The sequence below is a fragment of the Anopheles coustani genome, chromosome 2 (assembly GCF_943734705.1).
Source record: "Anopheles coustani chromosome 2, idAnoCousDA_361_x.2, whole genome shotgun sequence".
Taxonomy (NCBI): domain Eukaryota; kingdom Metazoa; phylum Arthropoda; class Insecta; order Diptera; family Culicidae; genus Anopheles; species Anopheles coustani.
Window position 1 is genome coordinate 84,336,378 of NC_071289.1, and position 16,099 is coordinate 84,352,476.

At 43.9% G+C, this 16,099-nt stretch overlaps 1 protein-coding gene across 1 annotated transcript in view; it reads right to left on the minus strand.

Annotated features, from left to right (window-relative positions):
* Positions 1-16,099, minus strand: part of LOC131267650 (high affinity cAMP-specific and IBMX-insensitive 3',5'-cyclic phosphodiesterase 8) — a 101,198-nt gene that overhangs the window by 9,323 nt on the left and 75,776 nt on the right. Inside the window, exon 5 of the mRNA XM_058270577.1 lies at positions 8,569-8,657. Within this exon, the coding sequence (XP_058126560.1) occupies positions 8,569-8,657 (89 nt within the window). The remainder of the gene's footprint in view (positions 1-8,568; positions 8,658-16,099) is intronic.

The following is a 16,099-nucleotide window of genomic DNA, read 5'->3' on the forward strand; positions in this document are numbered from 1 at the left end:
ATTGTCGATGGAGAACGGTACTTCTTCTTCGGTTTCTAGGAACGGTATACGAAAAACATGCAGGAAGTTGTGATTTCTGGGAATTTGAATTACATGTTATAAAGCTACACCCCGGCAAGGTTCACCGTACTGAAACTACCACCTTCATCCAGGCCATCTTCAACCACCACCTCCACCAACTGGGGTTCAATCTCATCGGGCTCGTTACGCTGTTGTTTCTGCTCCTGACGTTCTTCGCTAGATTCCGGCCCAGAATCGATTTCTGTAAAAGCAACCCGTTCGTGCCGTACCGACGGCTCTGAGTACTCGTAAAAGTGCACATCGTAGTCGGCCAGTATCTGTTGCCTGAACGCTGGGTTGATGGAGTCGGCCGGTAGACTGCGAAACGCAACGAATCGACGCCACTCCCGGGCGTTCAAGGTGCGGATCAAAAGTTTCGAAACATCCATTTCAGCCACCACACCACTGACCGAACGACTTGCAAAGCGTATTTCCGTATTTTGCAAGCGTAATTTTTGACAGTGAAAAGTCAGCAGATTACAGCTTTCACGGTAACTCGCACGCCGAATGACGTTCAGATGAACACGGTTTACTTGGATACATTTGGAGCAGAAAACATTTCGGGAGAAAGAACCACCGGTTTATTGAAAGTTTAACTGGTTCATATGGTCAGAGCTGAAGACAAATGCGTCGTAAGTATTCAAGACTTTTTTAAATTTTTATCACAAACCCTGTCCTATGATAATATACTTACAAGCGGCATATCTAACGCTGGTTCCTCCATTATTCCAGGGAAGCGGAACACCTTCAGCCCGTTCGAACGGTATCCGAAAGATCTGGGCCGAATAATGGGCATCGAATTCATTCTATTGTACATCAGCGGTTCAAATTCGCTATCTGCCGATTGAAACATCCACCGATGGATGTTGTAAAACATCGAAAAGGATTTCGTTAGGATTCGCTCGCATAAAAGAGTGCGGGCATGACGAATATTGGTAGAAAAAGTCCCATACCATCGCGGTTTGTCCTGAAGGTGCGTTCCAATGGAGGGATTCGTCGGTATTGCACCACTTCGTCTGTGTCTTTTTTCAGCTCTGGGCCAGCAGAAACTTCCGGTAATTGTACATTACCTTCTGGTACGTCCTCGGAGCTTGTTACGGTCTCGGACAACAGGTCCTTCGGTTCCTTATCGTCCTCGGATGGCTGTGTGACCGTGATCCAGGGTGCGATGGCTTGCGGTGTCGAATGTGAACGATACTGACCGGCGGACATCTTGCGCTCTAGATAGGATTCGGGCGGCGTACCCTGATGGCAACCGACCAGGCTGTATCGTCTGGTTGGACGCGTCCGTTCCGCTTCGGGCAGCGATTCCAGCTGCTTCATCGTGAGGGCGCTGCACGTCGTCAGCGACGGTTTGTAGAGCGACTCCATGCTCTTGCTCTTGTACTTACGGAAGAAGGTTTTCATCTTGAAGCATCCGGGTACCTCGTCGTCGTCATCCATTACCAGTGTGCTGAACCTTCGACGTCACTCAGGTGAGAGGTTGGTGGCATCAAAAGTAGTCACAGGTAGGCACCTCGATTTTCTTTTCCAATTAATTCTGGACCGTCGACAATTGTATGGGACACTCGAGTGTTGATTGATTGAGCTTGACTAGTTTTCATAAGCACTTTGTTTGTCGCGTCTCACTCACTGTGTACACTTTAACACCGCTCTAAATCAGGATATCGGTTGGTCTCTTCGTTTTCTAAAGGTTGATTTTGTTTGTTCTTCGTTTGTTCTCTCTGTTTCTTCGTTTGTTGGACAAATCTTTGATTATTTCTTTAAATATATTTTGCCGAACCTGTTCAGTACTTGTGCAAAGAAGTTCACATTTCAATTTTCAATCAAAATGCTGCTTTCTCAGGTAAACAATTAACACTTTCAACTCTTTTACCAGTTGTAATAAATATTAGGACATTTTTGGAATTGTCGATTTGAACCCACATTGTATTGCTATTCCACTGAACCCGCAAAATTAATTGGGAAAATAAAAATCCTATCTCACATTTTCTTCCCGAACTCAGTTGATTCTGTTTCCGATACCAACGTGGTATCTTTCGACGTTATCGGTGCATTTCAATCGTTGAGATCTCTTCCTGTACTGACTGTAAACGGAGATTGGTTCAGAAACTCTACCATCGTTATGTTGCTCCCATTGATTTATGCATCTGCAGTGTCCTAAAGTCTCGTTAACCAGTGCTACCGCTTCCCATTCCCAGCAGTATGCTCTCATTAATGGATAGTTGGTCTTCGCGGTGGAAGCAACCCGAAAGTGGGTAGCATAAAAGCTTCGTCTCGTTACATATCTCTCGCGATGACGAAACGGTCCGAGCTTGTGGGACCAACAACCACCACCAAACCCTTCTTAAACAGCCACAACTACCTAAACCATTATTTGTTATCGCGCCTCGCCAGTCTAGAATGCAAATTCATCCGCGAACAATGGAGCGGTTTCTTCTCCAGTATGCTCGTGCCCTGCATTGAAATTGATGGATTGCCTTTAATCATTGGCTGTAATTGGACCAAATTTGCAGTCGTTTTACAGCACTTGACTTTACCTCTGGAAGAGTAGACCTTAAGGCTAGAAAAAAACCGCTCCCCAGATTCAATGTGGGTGGGTTCTTATGAAACTCGTGTTCGAAAAACCACGAGTGAACTCCGGCAAAAGATGGCCTATCCCTGATGCGTATTCCTTACTTCGGTAATTACTTCGTTTTTCCTATTTTTAGATTTTACCGTCGAACACTTCACAGCCAACTGATGAGTAGATCACATTGGGACATTGCACAAGGACGCAAATACTGACTCTGGGTAGTGCTCTAGCATTAAGGCAAAAGCAAAGTGGGATTACAAAATATGGACTGCGTATACTTCAATCTCGCACAAACCGAAACGTCAGTTGCTACCGATGTGACGTTGGATTTACCACTCGAATGATAACGATTTGTTACAAATCTTGAAACTAAAGACGGGAATTGTAAAATTCAAAACATTGTAGTAAAAACTAAACCATTCCAATTCAAGTGAGTGTGCAATAACAAAAAACACACAGTTTAGTACAACGCAAACTTGAGTGAAGAGAACAAACATAAAACCAAGCTGTATGGGATAATCGAACAGTTGTAGTAAGCATTAAAAACTATCATTTCCGGACTATCTTCTTATGCGCACTTCCCACCGCAGGTTGTTTGGTAAACTGCGCCGCAAGTGGCTGCTAACTCGTTTATTAATGGCTGCTATCGTTTGCCTGACAGCGAACCATTAGAAAAATAAGCTCAATGAATCACATTTTCCCCGCCCTTCCGCGTGGGCATTAGCGGCCACAATTGATATTGGTCCCACTTGCGACCGAGATCAATCAGCGCGCGACACGCGGCACTGCGGTTGCAATAAAACTGCACCACGTGGGACAGAAGAGCTTAATAGCGGCAGCCGTCAACAATACAGGAAGGATTTCTTCCATTTGCAATCCCACGCGATTCGCTAGCCTCGAGCTGGTGGCCGGGGACTGGGAGTTTGTAATTCTTGTAAGTATCCTTCCAACCCACCGAGGGAACCGGTCATCCTTTCTTCGCCATTTCGCAACGGGGTGGAAGGAATTGTACAGCGGAAGAAGTTGTTTTGTTGTATTCCGGTTACCCCTAATGAAAATGGGCCGGGGAAAAAGATGCGATCCTTTCCGAGTTCCGTCTATTTGCCGTAGATTGAATCCGTTCCTCCAATTCACCCTGGGCGGAGGGTTTCTGTGTATGAAAAATGCGCACCTGCAACAATTCCCTAGTGGGAAACCATGGGACGCGTAGAACTTTCTTCGCTACGTGCAGCAATTTGTAGAACGCTGAATGTAATGAAAAAGCGTTGCACACCGGAACGAACGAGTGCGATCTACGCTTCGCTTCCGTTTTCCATGATTAGCATACCTGTTTCTTTGTTTAAATTAATTCTCATTTACAATTACTGCACAGCGGCTTTTCGCGGCGAGTCTAGGAAAATCGCCAGTTAAATAAATGGTTTCTCCTATCATTTTCTCTTCGTGTAAGGCAATGAGGACCTCCAGTTGGGCGTTGTTGTTAGTCACTGGCCGTATTTTTAACGGTTTGCGGGAAAATTAATTCTTAAATTGATGGCACTGCAGCACCGATCCAGGTTTAATTACACTCAAGCTGATCTAATTTAAGACTGAAACCGCCTCCAACAGTGCGTGCTGGTTGGATTGATTTATGTGTTATGTGCTCGCCCAACAGCGGCCCATGTCCCTGAGGTGGGCCGAATCAGTTAAACCCGGGTGGATGAGGAACGATCTGGTAGTAAATTACACACTCGTTGACGTTGAAATTGAAGGACTGCCGACTGCTAAGGGAGTAAGAACCTCCGTCTCGAAAAAGGATGCCCGTTTCGCAACAGACAACGTCGTGTTGGCTTTTTACGGTGGTGTGGCGTAGTCCGCAACATTTGATGGACAGGTAATATTACCAACAGTCGGTGTCAAACTCGGTTGGATGTATTTCATTCCGGGAAGGGTTTCCAGGAATTTATCCGTCACTAAAGCCTGTCTCATAGTAAATTGAGCCAAAGAAAGCGCGCTACTGTGGCGCCTCTAGTAGCGTCAGCCGGAAACTAATATTTTTAGTAGTATAAGTGAATAGTAACAATGAAGTTGTGAAAGTTTCAGACCTGTACTATTGTTTTTCGCTAAATGCCGTATAATGGAAATTGAACGACCCAAAATAAATCCGCACAAATAACTGGAGCGCCGGTGGACAGATTGACAAGGTCTGGAATCCATAATAAAAGCAAAGAAAAATTAAAAGTATTTTTCATTTATACAGTTATACATAAGGTTTGTTATTAAAATAGGTTTTTACCTTTTGCGTGTTCCCTGTTCTTATAAATTACCGTACTTTTTTTGGCCGATTTTTCGACCTGCCATTATACCAAGGTTGTCTCGGAGTGGTACTGGGCCAATAAGATCACTTGGTACCAAAACCAAATTTCCCAGCGTTTCAACCCATCGAAAAAATCTGTGCAATCACAAAACTTCGTCTTAGACAAAGTGGTGAAACAGTTACAGATGTTCTTGGGAAGAGGAAGTTTACGGAGGTTGCGAAAACGGTGTCCCATTCCACGACATGGGCGTTAATGCAGGAAACAAAAACAAAATACGTGAATTTAAAAGAACAGGGAACACGTAAATAGTAAAAACATATTTTTATAACAAACCTTATGTAAAACTGTACAAAAGAAAAATACTTGTCATTTTTTTGTTTGTTATTTCAATGGGTTCCCGGTATATTCAATTTGCTCAGTTGCCTTGGTGCTATAGTATTTTGTGCGGATTTATTTTAGGTCGTTCAATTTCCATTATACGGCATTTAGCGAAAAACAATAGTACAGGTCTGAAACTTTCACAACTTCATTGTTACTATTCACTTATACTACTAAAAATATTAGTTTTTGGCTGACGCTACTAGAGGCGCTACAGTAGCGCGCTTTCTTTGGCTCAATTTACTATGAGACAGGCTTTAGATCGCCCGCACTAGACGCTTTTCATTTAGATTTTCTCGTAAACACGACACTAGCCGGCACGTCACAAGGCTCCCGGGATGGTTCATGACATCATCTGATGACGTCAGTGTTTTCCGGGGATTTTGGGGCGCGCACACCAGAACCCGACGGATACGATGGTCAAGATTTGTGCACACCAAAACTAGGCTCTAGGTCGGGGTACTCTTGCCGAGGCTCCACCTAACGATGAACTGGTCAACCGACCATCGGGCTACAGTACGGAAAGGCTCCCGGTGACCAAAGCCGTCGGTCTAATTGCCACGCTCTTGATTCCACTCGATGGTGGTTGCGTTTTATCAGCCAGGAGAGGGTAAGTGTGGATCTTGTTTTTTCTTTTACTACTTTTCATTCCGCTTCTTGCTCGGACGAGCGGCTCTAAAGCGCACCATGGCGAGGCAAAGTTGTCAATCGCCTTCGCCACGGCTTCTGCACAAGATATGATGTGTAGGCAGCACACGGACGACACCGAAAAGGGCCATCGTGGGCCGTTATCAGAGTGGCGCACTGGTCCACGATTGTACGCCCGTGAAGTACGATTGTTGGGTAAAACAGGGGGCGGCCATCCTTCGCAATGATAAGATATCACGCGTGAGGGCGCCGGGGATTCATCCATGTTTCCCTTGGATCACCGTTTGGTTTTGTTTTCAAGGTTAGTTTAATTTAAAACCTGTGACGTTCAGTACCCGGTTGATGACGTTTTAGAGACTTGTTGTAGAGAAAGAAACATAGTGCATGAGATAAACAGTTGTTGAAGCTCAGTTGTAGCCTTTAACCGATTGGTTTTAGGTTAATTGAAATTGAAATTGAAATTGTAGAATTTTATTAATCTAAATAAGAATGTTTTCAAAGTGCGCTTTAAAGCTAAAAAGAGCATAAATCAATACAACAAATACGTTGTACTTAAAATATATTAGAATACTGGCTGGCTCGGCGAAACCTTTCAATATTTCCTCTAGTGGCAAGAAGAATGGACGTTGCGAAAACGGTGTCTCTTTGCACGATACGAGGCGCTAATATGAACCAAAACACAAAATACGTGAATTTATAAGAACACAAGAATACTTAAAACCTATTTTTATAACAATCGTAATGCATAATTGTACGAAAGAAAAATACTGGTCCTTTTTTTTTAATGGGTTCTCGGCCATTTTACTCAATTGCCTTGGTACTCCAGTGTTTTGTGCGGGATCAGTTCTGACTGTTCAATTTCCATTGTACGGCATTTAGCGAAAAACAATATTCCAGGTCTGAAACTTTCACAATTTGATTGTTACTATTTACTTATACTACTAAAAATTTTAATTTTTCGCTGGCGCCACTAGAGGCGCCACAGTAGCGCGCTTTCTTTGGCTCAATTTACTATGAGACAGGCTTTACTACTACCACGCTCTGTGAAAAGGCATGCTGCTGTAACCGTTTATACTTGCGCGTTAAGGTTACTTTTTACATGTCACTGCTGAATGTAAACAAACAAACCAATATATGACGATAGAAAATCGTAACTAATTAAAAAAGTTTGCAGTTTCCCACCGTGAGATATAGTTAAACACCTATTCTCATACCTAAGGAGCAAAGTTTGATTAAAAATGGTTCTCCCGTTTAGGAGGAATTAAAACACTAATATCGTGATACAAGAATTGTATATGCATATATAGATTTCACTATTCTTCGCCTACCAATACGTCAGCTAATGGCCTCTCTTTGCTAAAGGACGCCTTATTTATTGCTTCGTATCATCATCCCTTGACTCACGGGTTTAGATTGTGCTCTTGGCGTTTATAGCCACAACAATAATAACGATAAAAGAGGTGTCGCCTCGTGGGAAGATGAGTGCGTTCGGGCGAAAGGGTTTTCCGTGGGTTGGAGATTTGTTTGTTGCCACTATCAGATAGCAACACCCTTTCGATAAGGCACTACAGGCTAAGCCACCGTCGCAAGTCTCGATATTGATTTCCATCGGTTGGATGCGAGAACGCACTAGACATCGGCGAAAACCCTTGATGACCCGGGACCCTAAAGCCGATTGGAACCGCGATCCAGCTAGAAGCGGAAAACGGTATTCACCACGTCCCCGTGTGATAATAATTTATTATAGCTAGCCCTTTTTGGGGCGATTGTTGGGGCGATATTAAATAGCCAGAAAAACAATCCATCATCGATAGTGTTTGATTTGGTGGCGCAAAAAAGGGCTTCAACTCTAATCGGGCAAAGCCCGAACACGATCCAAAATGGTCCACTTTTCCGTCCGCTCGCTCGTCTCACAGCATGGGGCGGGAACTTTTCCCGACTAATTGCCCGCGATGCATCGGCTTGGACTTCATTAGCGAGCGTGCGCCAATTTCAATCCCATCCCGTGCGATGAAACACGATCGCTATCATCGGTTCGCGGGAAAATTGTTCTCGTTGGGATGTAATCTACGCACATCGATATGTGTTTTGGGGCGACGGTAGAAGAATCCCCTCGCTGCCGCGAGCTAGATTAGTTTTCCGCACACGGAGAACATCGTTCGAGTACGAAACGTGATAACGATTTTTCCGACACGAGCCAGTACAAATTCACCCTCGTTCAAACTCGAGCTCGGAACTAATAATAATGGTCATGGACGAAGGTGCTGGTCGTGACGTTTTGTTTACAGTGCGATAATTGCTGCCCTCCCCTCTGAATAAGGAGTAAAATGAGGCGTTTTCGAAAGAATTTTCCCACCGTAACGATAACCCAGATTTTGATTTAGCAGTGAGATAGTTGATTAATGGCATGATTTTGCACTCAGACAGAATGAAGTGTACCGAATTATTGTGCTTGATAACATTAAGAAAACATCACAGTTTAGAACAAATTTCTTGTTATTTTATACAAAACGTTCATGGCCAACAATACCTGACGATCGTCATATCAACTTTGCTCGGAGTTTTAATCCATTACTTATACTATTTCATTTTGTAACATTTACTATCACTTACCGGACACGAGTCCAAGGGTTCCTCCTCCGGTGTTAGCGCTAGCGACGATTTCCGATGACCGTAGCGACCCGAGCTGCTCGAAGTGCCACCTGTACCGATGGGAAAGTGAGAAAAAGGTGAGTTAGAAAAGCTTATAAACATTTCTCATAATTCAAAACTACAAACAGTGGGTGGGGTTTTGGGAACGGGAAACGAGTGAGGCAACAAGCGAACGATGATAGGCTACCAAAATCGTAAACGGGAGGGTAAGTGATCTCTCGCGAATGCGTCGGTGAACGCCGGTGAACATTGCCAAATTCATGGCCGATCGCTGAGAGCATCTTTAAGAGCATTGAAATTAGCCGATGTCGTAACGGAAGTGCATCGTTGTTGTCTTTCACTTTCGTCTTTCCTTTCGGTGCGTCGGAATGGGGGGGAGGGGGTAGCGCGTGAAGTTCACCCCAAGTTCAAGCACCCCTTATCGGGTGGGTTTGGGAATCGGGCGGAAAATCAGTGGCTACCGCCAACCCCGCACCACAACCGTCATCACGCAATCCGCTTAGAGATGGCTGATCAGATCGGGGATCCATCACCGCGGGATGCAAAGCTGCCGTGTCGTTGTAGATCAATCTTGGCGGTACACACACATAAAAACGAACGGAGGAAGATGGGGATGATCGGGCGATCGTGGGGATTTTTCCTCACCTTTCTTCTGCGCTCGATAATTGGCTTTCCGACATCGAAACAACGAGCCAAAGCAGAAAAAGGCAGGTGGAGAAGGAGGGTGGGGAGGGGGGGGGGGAAGCCCGTTGCTTCCGAAACGGTTTTTTGCCACATTTTGACGGGTTCGGAGTGGGGGGGAGGAGGTGGAGTTCGGCTTGACGCATACTTTCGCTTTCGATAGGCGCAATTAATGAGCCGGATGAGAACCGCGAAATCGCGATGAATGGTGGACGACTAGACAAAGGCACCGTCAAGAAAGGCGGGAGACAAGAAGATGGATAAAAGAGAAGGCAAAATTAACACTCAAAAAAAACAGTGTGCGAGGAGAGAGACTACGATGAAGCGCGCGAAGCGGGAAAAGATGGACCCGCTGGAAAAGATTATCAAATCGGTTTTCGGCGAAGTTTGGAGTTTTTTTTTCCTTCCAGCCGGAAACGACCCATCAATGCGGGTAATGCAAATCGATCAACGAGATGTTTAGATATTTTTTTCAATTGGATGATGCTGCTTTCGATGGCTTCCTTCTCGCTGGGAAGTCTAAGCCGTTGGTATTAGAGAATATGACTTGTGGAAGCATAGTTTCTCATTTTACTCTATCTTTGCATAAATAGAGAATGTAAAATTCCAAAGTTACCATATACCACTATGACACGCATGGCCTTGGGATGTTTTCGATTTATTTTAAACATGTTTAACTTTTTCCTTGAAATAATTTATCACAACAAAACAAATTATTTGATGATAAAAAATAAAAGGTATGCATTTTAATGAGAGATAGTTTTACTTATGTTTCATACACAAACATTATTGAAACAATTACATGAATTTTGTGATTCACCTGCTGCACAAACACATTACCGAGACAATTGCTTCGACCATAACGGCCATTTAAATGGGAAATAGACTTTCCATCACAACCGAAGCCACCATGCAATATGACCCTGGTAATGAAACTTTCCTTCTGCATAGGCGGGTGGCAAAAGAAACCCGTCCCGTGTTTTTCATGCGAAAACCTATCACACTCCAAAGGGTTCCGCAAATGTCCGGAATGGATGAAAATGAAATAATTACGGTTGAAAAAAGCAAACCCAAACAAGTAAACAAAAAACATCATTCAATTCGAAGTCGGACCACATTTGCTACCGAAGGAAAGCCAATGTACATAGCGAAAAAAAAACTAAACAAATCACAACTCGAACGGTCCTCTCCAGTGCGGAACCTTTAATTGAACAACGGTGCGGTGGAACGGTGGAAATTCGCTGCACCATTCGTTGCCATTTTCACAGCAAGACGGGCGATCATTTTCCCAGCATGTGGCCCGGACACTCGGGGTACGTGCTTTGCTGTTGGGCAAAATCAATCATTTATCATTAAGATAAATCACAAGAGCTGGTGCGCGGGAGACCCGGCACAAGGTTCCGAAGGTTGGAGGTTGGCTTTGCGCACGTCGGGTGGGGTTCGCTTTTCCAGTGCTTTTCTCCCTCGAGGCCAGTCCAGTCGGCGAACGCGCGAGGATTCTTTTTTGCACGTGTTTGCAATTGTTGAGCTAAAAGGTAGCAGAAATGTACGTCGGTGCCCATCTTGAGGGGAAAATATTGTAGAAAAGTTTTCCCAGTGCTACGACCGTACTCTTTTATCGGCGCGTTTTCAATCGTAGCATATTGCCCAGAAAGATTAATCAGAAAATGTTTACGTACGTAATATTTTGACTGTAGCATCTATCAAATATGTTTTCAAAAGAAACGAGTTGAAATGATTCCTTTTCTACATGTTATTACCAATTTATGGTTGTTAAAAATCTAACTTTTAATGTAACTAATACAAACATCTAAGAGTAAGATACTTTTCAGTTGAAAATAACATTTTTGAATCTGTTTACCAATGGAGGAATTTCCTTTGAATTCATAGTCCTGGTCGAAAATCCAAGCAAAAATCTGTCAGCCCACCAAGAAACGCCGATAAGTGGGTCAAATCGCCGAACACCTTGCACAGCGCTCGCAGTGCGAGAGTGAATGTTTATCGGTCGGCATCGTTTACATTAGCATACGTCCCACATCGTTCCCCGCGGGGCGACACAATAGGGCGTTTGCAAATTAGATTTGCAAATTCACTTTCATATTGAACTTGAGAAATATTTTCAAACGAAAAAAGTCGCTTGTTTTTCGTAAATGTGACGCTCGCAATATTGGATGTAAAAATTTCGCTTCATCATCATAAATTAAGATCCTTCTTTCAATTATTGATAGTTTTTTTAAGACACAGAAATGATTTCAGCCGGAAGGACACAGACAAAAGTAAAAATGCCCCCAAACCGGTGAGTTTGGAGAAAGTTTGCATATTTAGCGAAATTGTGAAAAAATTGTGAACATTTAAGAAAATTTGTCACCTTCGCGACGAGCGAACAGGTTATTGTAAACAGTAAAGTGGTTCATAGAAGTAAAAAAAAAAACACACACTCGTCGAGCTTCTTCAAGTATGCTTGCGAGCGGTCAGTTTGGGGGACGAAATTTGTTTAACCTGTCTTTTGGAGACGGGCCGCTGTGGTTTGTCGGCAACCGGACATCATGAGTCATACAACGGACTGGACAAACGTTCCCTGACGGGCACACTTCTTCAGATGACGGCTAAATGTGTGAGATTTCATGGGGGAAAGACGAGATAACTTTATGGCCAGCCCATCGATAGCGCAGAGGAGCCGATGCTCTAAACTTCGCACTTTCTTTCTTCATGCACGTGCGACAACGGTAGGATATTGTTTGCATTCCCGCGAGGTTTGAAGAAAAGACTTTCATAAGATAAACACGCAAGCAATTATGATTAGAGCGGCGATGATGTTTGTGATTTGAATTTCGAAAAAAAAAGTAATCAGTTTGTTCGCATCAACTCAAAGGTCTGTTTTGGACGCAATTGCGCACATTGTGGGTATGCAGTTAAATTTTGCTAGAGCTTTTCCTTTGCATAAGCATAACTTTTTCCTTTTGACAAAAATTTAACCTCTCGCTTATTTAGATGTTTGTGCTGTGAAAGAAAACAGCAAACTCGCACATTAGAAGGCGGCATTGAACTTGTGCGCGGCATTCGGAAAGAGCAGAACAAAGGTTCCCCATAATTGGCCGCGCAATGGTACACAATAAAAAGCTAAAAATTCAACTGAGAAAAATCGTTCAACGTTCGTGACTGCCCCGTTTGAGTAATAGAGTTATTGCCCGTACCGAAAATATTTATCTCCATTACTACTTAGTGCACAGTTTTTTTCCCATCGCCGTACGCACGATGACGACGGCGAGGTTGATCATTTCTTTCACTTTAATCCTCCTAACCGCCGGATTTACGTTCCCGGTGCCGTAAGTGCACCCGGGTGCCGGGTGCGTCACGGAAGTCAAGGGCCATTCACGCGGAGACAAATGCGACAGCGAAAGCAACCCGGCAGGAGCGGGGACTGTGAGTAGAATCGAAAGTCTAAATGTTAGGAGCCACAGCCGGAGATGGTAGTCATAAGTCATGGCGTAAATGGTCCATTTGCTCACGGTGGCCATGCGACAACGGACGCCGGAACAAAGCAGCACATTTTTGGCGAACAAAACTGTGACTCGATGGATACGAAACGAGCTGACTGTTGTGTAGCTTCTTAAAGGTTACTATAAACATGCGGTAAGAGTATAGCGCCATCTAAAACTAGTCTCTACTTTAAATTTGAAAGTGTCACAAAATAAATAAATTCAATCTTCTAACAAAAAAGGAAAGCTTATAAATAATAGACCATCAAAAATGAATTAAATGGATATATTAAATGGGCGGGCCATCTAAAACTTGCCTTTATTTTAAATCTTAAACTGTCACAATATAAATAAATTAATGGCTCTGACACACAAAGAAAGCTTATAAACGGTTGCCAATTAAAAATTAATTAAATGGCTAAGATAAGTAAGAAATGGGTAATCAATCTGATGAAATTTTAACCATGAAATAAATAGAGCAGATAACCAGAATCTATCTTCCATATGATATAATTTAGACAAAGAACTAAAAAATGAGTCGAATGACCGAAAATCGGTTGTGCTGCATTTGTTGGCGATAATAAAAGGAAAAGTGGCCATGCTGGGCGTTGAAAAGAAAGCGCAAATGGTAGATGCATCCGTCCAATCGGTACAAGATTGAAGAAAGAGAGAGAAACATCAAACCAAGTGGTGTTGAAAAAACCCAAAACATGGAAAACTTGCACCAGAAGACGAGCCAGCCGCCACTCGACAGCGATCTCCTCACCAGTCGACAGGAATCCGGAATTGATCGAAACATTCCAATCCGGACCGTTTATTGGCCCATGTCGCTCGCTGCTTAGTGGACGGATTAACTCCATCGAAAGCTTCTGGAAAGCACGCCATCGGCCGGGGGGTTTGGGGGTAAATCGTAAACCTTGTTCCATCGCTATCTTAATTCTTCGCCATCGACGGGCTGGAAACCAAGAACCCGATGAAACTCTGCTGCCCCACATTTTTATGACTTATGTGAATTAAGCTGCTTTTCTGTGTGCCCGTGTCCGCGTGGAAAGATTCGATCCCATATCTCGACATCAATACTGGCCCCCGGGAGCGGACGATGGAAATGAGGCATCCTTTTTCCCCCTGCTGCATCGCCGAAGAAGGGAATCGCGCTATCGGAATTGTGACATCAGAATCGTTCTCGTTCGGTTCGATCGACGGGAGGAAAGAGATTACATCCATTGCCTGTTGACCTCTGAGAACGAATTGAATGAGAGTTTGCATTTCCATCGTAAATTCTTCGGAACGGAACGGTTCGAGCCACTACAGAACCGTTGTGCATGGGGCGGGAGATGGGAAATGAAATCAAATTTTATTGCCACATCTAATGAGTTGTAAAATTTGACGATAAGTTTTTATTTTCTCAATCAATTTGGAGATTAAAAATTCTGCCTCGTTGCGCGAGTTCGAGAGTTCAATGGCGTCGTGCAGATAAATCTGTGGATTTGGCTTATTTATTGGGCAAGCCAGCTAAAGCCCCGGGAGACCTCTTTCGTTCTCTGCGAGCGGAAGAGCAAATACTGACGGCACACAAGTGTACTTTCAATATGGCGCAGTGAAATGAAAGTATTGCAGCACAAAAACAAAACACAAATAAAATAATCAGACAAACGCACGCACAGAGAAGCAAATAAATAATTGGCATGAAAAATGGTCTAAGTGAAACCTGGCGAATCGTCGCAAGTGGAAATTGTTCGTGGGTTATGATTATCGAGGGTTCACGTCACGCGTGTGAAACAAAACCCCCGCCGTATGAGGTGTAGGTGAATGCAACAATATCGCAAAAGTAATAACGGAAAACACACACCCCATATAAACGAACGGCTCGTGGGGCGTTGGGAGAGATCACCGAGAAAGGAAGGAGCGTTCGTGGAGGGAAAAGAAGATGTCTCACATAACCGAGGGGAAGAGAGGCGGGTTTCCCCCAAGCGGAGGGCGGTGTGGGAGCTCTCGAGCTGGGGGGCGGACAAACGAAACTATCGCCTATTGAATTGTCGGGAAAATTGTGTGCGGATCGTTAGAAAATTCTCACACCTAAATCATAACGCGGTGGTGAACGGTTGAAAGTGAAGTGAAGAGTTGTACCGAGGGGTCGATTGGATGATATCACTCGCACCGCCTTTTCACCTTCCATGCCATTCCTTCCACCCTATGGAGCATAATCAACGAGCATCGCTCAGGGAAGACAGCATAACTGCCAAGCCGGGATTTCTCATCCCTCCACCAAAGTGAAAAGCCACAGAATGCCCGACCGAACCGTTGGGTTAAAATGAAAGCAAACTACGGGAGCAAATATTATCGAAGAGCTCACATATAACACCGGATAATGCCATCACGGGCGTAAGTGTTTCTCTTTCATTTTCGCCATCACGGTGCACTATATTATTTTTATTCAAACGACCCAACAACAGTCAACGAACTGCATATCTACAACGGCTGCATCGTTGGATCGTTGCCAGAAGGAGTTGATTATGCTACGAATTCGAGATCCCGGGCGATAGCACACCGATCCACCGATGCACCCGCTCGAATGGCACGTTTCGCGCGAAACGGGTGGGCCAAAACTCGTTCCCCCCAGCGCAACCGAATGACTCCATCGATATATCCGTACAGGTTTGCAACAAGCAACAAGTTGCTGCTGCTCGGGGAAAAAAGGGTACGTCGATTGGTCGCCCCGATTCGATCGATTTCAAACGAGCCGGAATATGTCCCATTTCCCTTTTTTTGCTGTGCGCTTGTTAGCCTCGAGGGCCGTGTACTGACAACTGTATCCTGCTTTCCGGCCTTGCTACGGCTCATTAATGATCCCTATGCAAATGCGCCCTCGGCTACGATACGTTTTACACTAGAAGGAGCAACCATTTGTACGGCGATTTGCCGGTAGAAATAGATCATTTAGTTTAATGAGTAAACATGCGTGAGGTAATGGAATTGAAAACGTAGTGTCTATAAAGAACCACAACTCTTGTTGGTGGCAGAACTCCTATTTGGAATTGTAAATGGTTCAGCATAACAAAATTACCGTATTTTTCCGCGTATAACGACCCCCTTTTAGTTAAAAAATGATCAAAGTCCGATTAAGGGAATCGTTATACACGGGTAGTAACTTTTCGATTCGATCATAGAATTCGATCATAGGTTCGAATTGTAACAACTGATGAAAATTAGAAAAAAATTTTTAAATTTTTTCCATAAACATTGAATATTTTTTTTTGGTGGGTCGTTAGATACGGAAAAATACGCTACTGCGTTTTAGAAAATATGAATTTATCTATCGAAGGTATGATAAA